The sequence below is a fragment of the Pieris rapae genome, chromosome 1 (genome assembly GCF_905147795.1).
Source record: "Pieris rapae chromosome 1, ilPieRapa1.1, whole genome shotgun sequence".
NCBI lineage: Eukaryota > Metazoa > Arthropoda > Insecta > Lepidoptera > Pieridae > Pieris > Pieris rapae.
Genome location: NC_059509.1, coordinates 5,529,948 through 5,542,975, shown reverse-complemented (window position 1 = coordinate 5,542,975; position 13,028 = coordinate 5,529,948). Strand labels below are relative to the sequence as shown.

Genomic DNA, 13,028 nt, shown 5'->3' with positions numbered 1-13,028 from the left:
ACATGCGGCTTCGCTGACAGCGGGGCGGGCGGCGCAGGGCGGGAGGGTGCCCGGACCTTCATCAAGTGGTTGACTGCTATTAGGGTGTGCAATTGTTCCGCTGCGTTACATTCCACACCTCGTACAATATTCCAGTTTCAGATTTCCTTTGCACCTTTATCACAACTGGATTCCTGGTTATTAATAGATATACTAAATAAGCCGAGATTCAATCTAACAAATAACGAATTATTCCTTTATGAAAATATTTTTTAACTGATGCGTTACACTTAAGAATCAAATCTAGGAATGCTACACATTTAATTAATATGTAAGTAACTAAGCTAAAATACAGGTTTAAGGTTTACATAAAGTGATAAATATTATATTATTCAAAATTCGATTCGACTTATTGACAAATGCACCATTATCTAAAATCTTATATCTAAAGTCTTCATATCATTTATAACAAAAAGATTTTTTCTTTAATAGATTTAGAATCTGTTTTGGAAATATGTTTGCTAGGAACAAGTATTTAAATTTTACGCGCTGAATTTTACATCAAAGGATGAATACAGTTTATACAGGATGTATAATTACAAATCCCTCGAGTAGGCAATTTCCAATGTTTTTGCGCAGCGTGTGGGTACGTGCTGTAAAAATAATTCGACGATCCGTCGGGATCGTTTGTAAAACGTCACGCGTAAAACATATTATAAAGCCAATAAAACGTGTTTACAAGGGTGAGTAGATCCGGCGCTCTTGGGCGGGCGGGCGGCGCGTTCCGCGCCGCGCGATATCCGTAAACATTTTAGCGCTGCAATAAATTTAACATTATCCTACTGGCAAGACATTCTGTTTTCTTCCATTCCGGGATTTTGTCGGTTAGCGTCTGTAATCTCGACAGACTCGGATTTTCTGCTCTTTGAATTAAGGATTATATAATACTATTATACTACCGTTAGTATTATCGCTTTCAAAATTTTTATTTTATTTTGTACAATTCACAAATTATTTTTAATTAATAAGGTTCTCTTCCCTTATTTTAAATGACATTTGTATCAACGCATCTACATTAGACATGCATACGTCATAAACCCGGAAGCCTTAGCATATCAATGCAATACACTAACATAATACATTAATCAGTGTAAGTCTGCACTACCCTTTGCAACGTCGATCCACTTTTCTACGGATGCGAGATTAAAGGGGAGAGTAACAAAATGAGAAATGGAACGATTTCAGAACGCATTGTTGGATGGCTGGCCGTTGTCGGATTTATGACAAAGAATAGCCGGATGATTCAATCAGGCCAGTTCTTTAGTTTGTTACATTCATGTTACAGCATCCATGAGTCTTATTGTTATGGGCTTGTTGCCTTTTACTCGATTTGCTCATTTTGTAAGGATATCGGTCAAATTGTTTGGAATAAAATTCATACGAACTAAAAGCGAATAAATTTATTAGTACAATCGCTTCGTCGATTTTTAGTTCTTTGCATTGTTTGATTTTTACATTACTTCATTTTACTACATAATTATATTTATTTATTGGTAGTATAGATTACATTCAAGTGTACAGTATTTTTATTTTCATCACCTGAAAAAATATTAACCAACCCTGTTTTACTACATTGGTAAGGTTCATTCCCGGCTACATAGTTCATATTATTAAAATGGACTTAATAATTTAATATAATGATAAAATTAAAATTATTCGCGTTTGTGGTGTGTTGTCTTATTGGTATTATTATTCTATAGTTAAAGCTAGATATAAAATAATATAACTTTTAGACTTAAGTAGAAGTGAAAATTTAATTTAAAGATTAGTTAAAATTAGGAGTAGTGTATATACATCTTTGGATTTATTCATATTCTTATCCTTGTTCGGAAGCTGTATAAAATATATATGTAAATAACAGAGATGTTTATTTTGGCTAATTTTACTGTTATGAGTTCATATTGGCTGTTCCAATTATACAGGGGTACAGATTTAAATTTTGTACACTTGCAAACATTTTACAAAAGACAGCAAAAACAAACTTTTATTAAATCAGCTCACAATTCGAATGCTATAATTTTAGTCATCTTTGAAAACATACAGGTGACGATCATACGAAGGGCAAACTTTTAACAAATAGGTATTCCGTACAGGATTGTAATTTACAATTTAAATATTCTTAATGTTTCCAAGTTCTCGCGAAAAGGTGGAGAGGGGGTGACTTCCACTACATCAATCACTCGTGGACCCTGCGCCTGAACATTTCTAATTATTCGCTTCTCTTTGTAACAACCAAAATTTTGCGTATATATCTATTCCACAGATAACAGAGAACTTGGCTTTATGGTTTAGGATATTTGATAATTATTTTCAATGAAAATGTGTAGATTATTTGAATAACTAGTGCAAGAAAGGAATGTCTAAACTGTATTAACTTTATATGGCTATTTTCTAATACAATAGATATGAAGATGCTCCGCATATTTGCTTCAAGTGTATTTGCCTACAAATGTCTCTAGAGGAAAGAGGCTTGTCTCGAGGAGCACTTGTCTTCAAGAGGGTACTTCTAGGTGACAAGCTCTCTCTAATCCCCACAGCTTAACGCCGTCTTCATCGACACATTTCCACTTGACCTTATCGTTAATAAGCTATTTGTAATACCATTGGATTGATACATTTTTATATTTTTTTAATTAAAGAATGATTTTTTTATTTTAACACTTAGTTAATAAGAATGGTGATTTGAAAGTGAAATAAACACAATTAATATTAGTTAACTGTTTAATTTTAATATAATATGATAATCTCGAGATTCAAAGTTTAACGTAATGAGTATTTTTTTTTAGTACGCGTAGCGAAACATACGACTAGGTTAGTATAGTCATTAGTTATAAACATAAAAGGCTCATTAAAGATAATGGTCGCTGATGTGAAGATTAAAAAAAAGTTTATAGATTATTGTCGAAGAATGAATGTTGTAGGTACATATTTGTATTCAAACATCGAAAAGAGCCGTTATGAATACCTACAGTGTACTAGTATTATCTGCGTGTTCCGTAATGTATTCAAATATGTATCAAGCTCCATCCGCACCACGTTGTCGTTGTTATTTTATTTCATACGCGTGACGTCACATCAGCTCCATTTTTTGCTATAAAAGATAATATACGAATCATATTTATTCACATTCGACACTATATAGAAAATACAACAATATTCGTTCAACTACTAAATAACATTATCCAGTATGCCAGTATTCACCACAGAAATGTAGGAAAAAGGTAAATAAAAATATACATACTTATTATTTAAATGCGCTGGCGCACGTGCTGTGTGAAAAATTAGTCCATATAGACGACATCACTGTCGACGCTGCCGGCGTCGAACAGATATTGATTACTTGTCTGTAAGGAATACAAATGTATCAGGAAACTGTGTTCAAGCGTTCCTTTGAGTGCCATCCCTCGTGCTGACAACAAACATTAAACTTCATATGATGCGATGTCTCATGTCTCCTGTCGTTAAACAGTATTATAACCTTACCAAAACCTGAAGCCTATATTTATTATGGTTTAACTGGTATGCAATTTAAATGAATCTACGAAAATTTATATGAAACGATTCTAGAAAAAGCTCAGCCATAGCTGGGAGAGCAATGAGAGCCCGCGGCAGCTAACTAACAGGTGCACGTTGGCAAAGAAAAATCAAATAACGCAAAAAGAAGAAATCGCGGCGGGCGAGGGGGTAAAGCGGGAGGTTCTTTTCTACGAAAATCCAGTTTCCTTTAGTGGAAACAGATAACGATCCACTGCCGACGACAGAATACGTAACTGCACTAAGCATAGATCTACATACTAGTGGCATGGCTTATCAAAGATATCTAACACAACAGATTTTCTTTATTAGCATGAATGTCTTCAGCGACTTTGCTGCTGAATAAATTTTCCTTTGTGCTGAACGATATGAATTCAAATTATAATACGTTTAAGAAGTAATTTTTATTATAAAAGACATTTTACATATACATTTTACTCAATAACAATAATTTGTTTCCATAAACTCAGATCATAAACATGATTTTGATTTACAAATTTGTATTAATTAAGGCTTATTTAAATACTACATAACATTAACTTATATAAAACCAGAGATAAGCCATAAAATTATTCAAAATGAAGACGAACATTAAAAAGTATCCCCGAAGTTATGTAGCTGAGCGGCATACTTAAGTGAATAGCATTAACGTAAGTTGCAAATTCAAGAGGTAATTATTACAAAGAGATTTTTAGTTCAATGCAGAGTTGGCATGTTCCGCGAATTTGTATGAAATGAACATAGAGGGTTATTTATACTGTGTCGCTCGGGAACGTGCACCCCGCTCGTGACTTGCATTGTAACCGACTGTAGGAACGATGCTCATCTAGCTATTAACTAATTAAAACTTATTGGCTTTGTGTGACATAAGCTAAAAACTTTTGTGTAAACAATGTGTATTTGTTTCAATTGTAATTTATATGATAATTAAATATGATAAGTGTATATTACGTTCAATGACATAAAATGAGCTCATTATGTTTATTATAAAATCTTCACACAGTTTATAGTAAGTAAACAGTCACCGATACATTCGTGACGTTCAAGTTAGATTAGGAACAGGCATAACATTATAAAACATAATTTTTATAAAGTAATACAAATTTTGAAATATGTAAAAGCCCAGTACGCTAATAGACATAATTACCATTCAAAGTCGGTAGGTATGGTTTTCCGCCCGACCACCTTGTGAATATGCAAAGTGGACTACGTAAAATATTTGACTTCCGTGTCGTTGTTAAATAGCTTTCTAGCTTTGTGCTATATAATAACGAGGATACATGATTATATTTCATAGATTTTGTGCTTATCTAGCTTATCAATCCATTTCCTCTCCATAGAACAAAAATGATAAATCTAACTTATGAATAAAAACCCAATCTGATGAGCTACGTTAAATTTAGCAAGGTCATTTTTTAATGTCGCCAGATGAATCTTATTCGATATAGAGGAAATAATATTATAATATTCTTCGATAAACTGATAAAAAGCGCACCGCCAACATGTCAGAGCAAAAATAGCGAGGTAGGGCGTCCCTCGCAGTGCGGTATTGTGCCCGAAATGACACATGAAAAGCGTCAAGAGCGTAGCGCTGCTGCCTTCACAAAAGGCTTACAGATGCGCGCACCAGAAGATTTTAATGAGGCAACGACTCTGTGTGATTTTATCGTGTATGCTTTAATGAGAAATAACCAAGCGCATCCTCTTTGACTGCACTCATACGCAGTTACTAAGTATAAAGATTGTCACGCCTACGTCGAGCAAACAAATTGCAAAAATAACCAACGTCTAACTCAAAAGATTTTTATGAAGCCTTTGCGCTAGGATTGTATGAAGCCACAAAATTAGTTAATTTCGCCATTGTTCAATTACATACAATACAGGGATAGTTAAATACGGTAAAATCATTCCTGTTATTTTAAAAACAATAAAATGAATTAGGAGAAGTTGGGAAGTTACAGTATCCGGATACACTGGCCAATTCTCATCAATGCAAATCACGTTGTCGACTCGTCAACCCAATTACCAAGAAGTGAATTTAAATAAAGATAAGTATCGCCCTCGAGGAGACAATGCTAATAGGAGGTGGAGGCGTGATAATAGGCTCCGACTGGGGCTTCGGCTCACCGCTGTAGGTGCTTTAATTAGATCTCTCGACTTACGCGCCCGCGAGCTTCAAAACACTTGTTCAATTAGTGATCAGACTTAAGAAATGGTATTATGGAAACGTGGAGTCGGTGAAGTTGGCATTTTAGCGTTTAATTTTGTTTGTAAATTCCTCTTAATTACTCAATTTTATATTCAGTCGAGTCGTCGTTTAAGGGAAGTGTATAATAAGAATGGATATTTAAAAGCAGTTACTGTGTTAATATTGCTTTACTAGTGAAACCTAATACAAAATTAACTTTCAACAACCAGCCATGGTTTGAATTTATGACGGCCACTCAGCACTGCAATTTCACGCATTGAAAACATTATTTGAGCGTTGGTCACGTAAAACAGCGTTAATACTTTTGCAGAATAACTTTTAATTCGTTAACGAGTTTACAAAGTTTTGTATTGTTGAAATTAAATAATATTACACTGTAATTACTTAGTAATATATTTTTCATTGTTATATTTTGCTTATGATTGATCAAGGGCAATTCTACAATTTATTTGGCCAAATCTAAAAATTACATAGTATTATTACCGAGGGCTAAAAGTTTGTTTCTTTTGTATATTTCTTCTTCGACTGAATAAGAAATTGAAAGGACCATTCCGAGCGTATTGCCCACAGGAGGCTGATAAGAGGGGCGGGCAACTGTCAACATCTGCTTCCGCATTTCCGGTTAACTAACCGCGACATGACCTCGCACCGGACTTTTGATACATTCATCATAAATTCGCGTGATTGAATATTTTAATACAAAATTGTTACATATATTTACAAGTTTCAAAGTTATATATATATTATTGTAGTTCTGTTAACAATATTATAAATTAATTAAACATAAGTTACAATACCCATCGTGTAATGATTGCAATTAAAACACTAAACGATTCTCTAAGATAAGATAGAATAAATCAAGTAAAAATTATTTTTTACGAGTACTGTAAACGTCACAAAAGCGAAAACATTTATTGTTTTGTTTTATTCAGTAATTGCACATTCTTTATAGGTCAAAACTGGTTTGCTACAAAATTAACTGTTTAACTACAAAAGTTCCAACAAATATAATCTTATTATCCACGAAGTTGTTTATCAGCGGATAATTTCAAAAATATGTATTTTATATTACATAATATATTTCGTTACGACTCAGCGTATTTTACAAAAACCCTTGGAAAAAAATTGTTCCACTACTTAAGATTGTCTAAGGGTAACGCCAAGTAAAATAACAACAATACAAATAGGTATTCTTCCACAATCCGTCCATTGAAAGATAATATGATACTTTATTTCTATTTTCTGTATTCACTCAGGGTTTATGTATCTCGAATAGTCACGTGCCGTCCCGCGAAGGGTGAGGCATACAAATAAGTGAAAGTCCGAAGTCCAAACACCCTACGCCATCTTTATCTACGTTTCTCTTAAAAGAATTTGATCGCATATGAGAATATTACAAGCAACATCTGTTACAAGGGACGAATAAACTTAAACATCGACACTAAAAACACGCAAACCAGATTTTATTATCGCTTATGAAATAAGTTTCCTTCGGTATATTCAATTATTCCATGCGATACGATGGATTAAAAAGCATATTTAGCAGAGGCTGTGTAAGGGTGCTTATTACTTACATTTTGGACACATTCCAATACTTTTTAGTAAACGAAAAGTCAGTTGGGTTGAGTAATAAAACCTAGTATTGCTAGGAGCAACGATTACAGAGGATAGTGAGCACGGAATATTAAAAAACCTTTACTAAACTGTGACAGTTCTGATCACATAGTGGGTTTATATATTGGATTTTAATGTTTCATATACATTGTAGAATGTATTTTATCATTGTTTATACTTACCTCATTAGTTACTAATTATAGTGATATGTTTAAGAATATCACTCTTGTCGCATCCTATTACCGTATATAAAGTAAATAAAGTGTTGTTTCATCATAAAATTACGATGTTATTCGAGATAGTGGCGTAAGTAACACAATGCTTAATATGATTCCCAATGACCTTTATCAGAACCGAAAAGAGATGATTAATGTAATTCGTCACTAAATCTTACCTTATTAACTAACTAACAAATATTCTTTCGTTCTGTTTAATAAGATAAACTTTTAACGCCATGTCATGTTTTCTATTATTTTTTGTAATGGTTAAATCGGGTACATTTACGGTGTCTTTCGAGTTTGATTTAAATTTTTAAAGCCTAACCAGTGCTATAATTCTGAAACAGACTATTAATACTGTTTTAGATTCATAAAAATTATATAACATTCAATAATGTATAAAAAAGCATGAAAGAATCTTTATAAAAATATTATTCGTTCAGTTTGATAAACAGTTCGTTATCATTGGCATATCTTGCTTTGTTATAAGTAGTTAGTAGTTAGTGTATATTTGAATTTTTGGACCCGGTAGATATTCGTTAGGAAAAGTGTGAGAGTTGGCGCGAATTCAAGAAAAAGTCGGAATTAGGTTATTTGAAAAATACGGAAATAAATTGGAGATAGTATGTGAGTTACTAGAGGTTTTTTACATTAATAGTCCCAAGCCGTCATTAACACGTGAGACTCTATGAATACTGTATTCAAAGACTAACATTATACAAATTTAACAATTTACAATAAAACACTTTAATTAGTTGTCTCGGCAGAGAATTGATTTATCGACAGTAAAAAAAGGATATTTCGTGGAACCAGTACCATGCCTACCGGAAAATAAGGATCCTATCATAAAAAAAATTATCTTTGTACAAATGATTTTCGAGAATGACAAATGTAAAATATATACAGAAAAATGTGGACTAAGCGCGTTAGAAATTATAACGAGGTGGACACAATCAATTTGCCGAGACGTAGGGTTGTCAATTTGCGGCGTGTCCCGCGACGCTCCGTTGATGACTTCCGAGTGACCGCTCTTGATTTGCATAAGGCTTAAATATTATGAGATTATTCCTGAGTTAGGGGCCGCGGCGCAACCGATTCGTTATTAGTGTTATTAGTTTGGGAATATTTAGTCAGCCCTGTCCTTTCCGCAACAATTTGTAATACCCTCATAGTGGGATTAGTTTCCGTGTTCTAACATATGGAATTGATAAATGAAATATTAAGTCAAAGTGTTTCGTGTATTATAAAAACTATATTAAATTGCTAATATACATATGCATAATCAAAGAGTTCACGGTCATGTTCACGTACGAGGTGAGATTTATACTACAATAATTTTAATTACTTACTTATATTTTAATTACTCAATCAATTAAATAAATATAGTTAGATGATAGACATTTTAAAGTGATCTACATTTTTTTATTCTTTAACTCTTTTTAAAAATATTTTTTTACTATAACAACATATATCGCAGTTTAATTATACAAATGATTATGATTGAATCCCTCAAGCTAAGAGCAACGTCTTCGTGCCGCCACAAGTGACAAAGGGATTACCCCTGCACGGGGTTTGCGGTCGTTTAATTAACCCTTAAGTACCTTTGCACCCGCTTTAATAATCAGTGTGGTATTGGATCATTGCTAACGACTTACGTCTATTAAATAAACATTATTAGATTGTAGTTTATAAGTATTAATCTGATGTCATGAAGTCTGGTTATATGTATCATATTTTTACATATGAATTGAACTGATATCAATAAACTTTACGTATTTTTTTTCATAAATGCTTGTGCTTTATATTAGGTTCAAAACACGGCAACATAATTTTAGTATGTACGAAACATAAAATAAACTGATATTAAGGGACAAATATTAATTAATTTCTCCATTCGTCAGGAAAGCGTAGGCACGGTTAATAGGGTGCGTTATGGATGGTAATGCGCGATTTACATCCGTTGAGTGTGAGCAGTCGGGTAGAAAATGGAGCATCGTGCTTAGGCTAATACGATCAGGTGAGCAAACACGTAACAGAGCTTTCATCTTCAGTCGGCTATGTCTTAGTGCTTGCTTACACATTAGAAATGCTAACTTGCAATGCTCACTTCCACGTCGGAAATACACCGATTATCTCCTATCGATATTTTCTTTAGTTAATTAACGCGAATCTCGACTGACTGGCAATTGCATAACAAGGCGTACTGAAATAGCGTGAATGGATCTATAGCGTTAAGTGGTGGACAAAATAAAAGTACTGGTGCCAGTTGTACGAGACTGTGATACGTAAACAAGAGGGAACTATCGCCACCGAGCAAGTTTATTTACCAAACAGTGTGGTGCGGTGTCTGTATGCGGAGTTCGTGCCGGGCCAACTTCGTGTCGTCGACTTGTCGCGACCCCCTTCCTCCCTCCGCTCAACAAATGACAAATGTTTACTCAGCATCCCGGACAAATTTCTCATAACCTCTTTGCACTTCTGACACATATTTTATTAACATAACACCACTCGATACTGTATTGATACTCGGGTAAAAATACAATTTGCGATTCTAAGACGCATTTAAAATGGGAAGAGCAGAACAGCGGCCATCTATCTCCAAGCTTGATAAACGACGACATTATTCGTTATCGCCTACTCAATTTGTTTAAAAGCATTCTACTTTGATAATTTGAGAATTACAAATCGTATCTTTTGACGGAAAATGTCGTCATGAATGAAAAGCTTAGTTCGCTATTGGAATAGGTGCAGATAAATTGGCAAGGTTCTCGAATAACAGTGATGTGTTACATAACATACTTTGATATTAACGTCGTATGATAAAAGTAGTACAACTTTTAGTAAAACTTTTCGCGATATAGTTCTATAACAGTTAAGTAGAATTACAAACGCAAAACTAAGTTTGGATGACGAATATTAGTTTTGAACTATGATACTTAGAATATATAGATATACAAAGTATTACAAAAAGTAGTAAACAAATTATAAAATTATTCGAAGCATTATGATGTTTTTATTTTAGTTAGTGGTTATTAAACAACAATATTTTTCATAAAGGACAAAACAGTATAGTAATTAAATTCGACAATTGTATAATATGCATTACAATAACGAAGATACGAAGTGTAATAATTCGTTAATAGCTTTAACACATACAATAGTAATGTATAAAATCATTTATACTATTTTTTTTTAATTGTTTCAGTGGTGGAGGAGCCAGAATTCACAGAAGTCATACAAAACGTAACGGTTCCTGCGGGTCGCAGCGTGCGGCTCGCTTGCTCCGTCAAAAACCTCGGCTCCTATAAGGTATATTACGCCAAGCGCGTTTGCATGAAAAATTTAGGTTGTATAAAATCAAAATTAAAAATCAAAATTCATTTATTTAGTCCAGATGCGACCTAAGGCATGCTTATGAATGTCAAAAACGTTTACAAAATTCGCGAAAGAGCAAAACTACGCCATCCGTTCGCAAGACTACCAGGAGGTCTTGTTCTGAGAAGAACGGGCAAGAAACTCAGCAAGTTTTATTCTCCCTTTACATACAATAATTCAAAAGAAAATGTCATAAACCACAACGTCAATTAAGTTACATAAGTAAAAATAAAATACAATCTGTTCTGTGATTTACCACATTCACCATTACATTACATTCCATTACATTATATTATCTCCTTTGGTCATATTCTTCAACTAATGTAAATAACTATAATTTTATAAATAAATAAGGGTTAGGCCCTTATTTATTTATAAGCGTAAGTCTAAAGCTAAAATCAATAAAAATTATCCAAGTTGATTTATTCATATAAATATAAATCAATTCCTTGTATATCTCCAAAAAGTTTCTACTAATATACAATGTTTTAGCGATAAAAGCTTTTAGAGAGACAGATGTAACCTTTGAGAAATACAAGAGTCTTATCATTTGATTTAGACCGCCCCGTCAAAGTATTAAGTGCTGCGTAGAGCGGTGGGTTGTTATTTTGAGTAAGCCACACTTATAAAACCTTTAATATGAATTATTTTAATAAAATAAACTGTTGCAAAAGAATTTACCGATTTCACAATGGATTTATTAATGCAGCCCGGGTTCGATGTCTGGCGAGAACTATGTTTTTTTGAAATCTCATACGATGACTCACAACCACAATTTTTTTTGTGGTTGATGTTACAATGATGTGCGAAACAATACTTTTGCTTCTCACTGTCGGTGGTTTTACAATTGTTTCTTAAAATCAAACACAGTATTTTAAGATAAACCTCATAATACAATAAATTACGCAGCGATTGTTGGCGGTAAGGGTAATTGTTTATCATCAAATTAAAGTAAATAACATTTGGTTAGTATAAAAGCACAACTAACATAAACAATAAAAGCCAAGATAGTATTCTTACTCTTGAAATAAAGGCTTAAAGAAGCCATCACGGTTGCCCTGTATTGACAACAAGAAGCGGATTTTCTCGAAAGCTTCGCCTGTGCCATTAGTTTTCCGCATCGGTTAAAAAGATTTTCGTTCGTCTTTTTTATAAAGAATTATTAACTCGCACGAAATATTACGCTAGACAATTTTCTTATTGCCGTTTACTCGAGCGTTTTATTAAAATGTTTGTCTCCATTCTTACAATGTAACGTTTCTGTGAATTACGTAACAGATCTCCGAGATTGCCTGCGTAGAATTAGCATCCGCCTAAACAAGTATAATAGGCTTTCTTTGCGTTTACTCTTATTATGTAGGTCACTATTTAGTATTTAGTTCCAATCTTTTATGATCTCGATGGAAATTAATTGCTATAAATTAAGCCTTACTTATTGTTTGAAACATTCATCAATATTTACAAAAGATGAAAGATTTTTTTTTTCAATTACCTCTAATAGAGTCTAAGCTGTGAAGGCTTAGATTATGGGAAATATGATAGTTAAATTAAGAACTATATTAACGTAAATATTTTAATTCAAAATATTTTTTACCTACATAGTAATAATAATAATAATTAAACAGCGCTAAAAGAAAACTAAAATAAATTTCTAAAGTTTAGTCACCGTGCCATTGTACCTTTAATTTTTTTTGTCATGTAAGAGACATGTATGTTTTTTTTTGTTTTTTAATGAGGATAAACTTTTTTTAACCTAAGAAAGCACCAGCTCTGGGGTCACCAGGCGCCAACCTAAATCTTTAATTAGAGTCTGTGCACTTAAACCCTAAATTTAGCATTGAAAATTATCAGATATTATTCTAGGAAAATGCTTAAAATACAAGTTGTAACCAAATGTATGTGACACATCACTACTCTTCCTAGTAACAACACCTATTCCCACAATTATTAATACTATATACTTACGGTGTTATTTATTTAATAAAGACGCATATTATAATCTGCGTACGAAATTGTAATTAAATTTTGGACGCAGGGTG

At 33.1% G+C, this 13,028-nt stretch overlaps 1 protein-coding gene across 1 annotated transcript in view; it reads left to right on the top strand.

Moving 5' to 3' along the window:
* LOC110994864 (lachesin-like) overlaps positions 1 to 13,028 on the top strand; it is a 58,308-nt gene that overhangs the window by 31,471 nt on the left and 13,809 nt on the right. Inside the window, exon 2 of the mRNA XM_022261754.2 lies at positions 10,820 to 10,923. Coding sequence (XP_022117446.2) covers positions 10,820 to 10,923 — 104 coding nt within the window. The remainder of the gene's footprint in view (positions 1 to 10,819; positions 10,924 to 13,028) is intronic.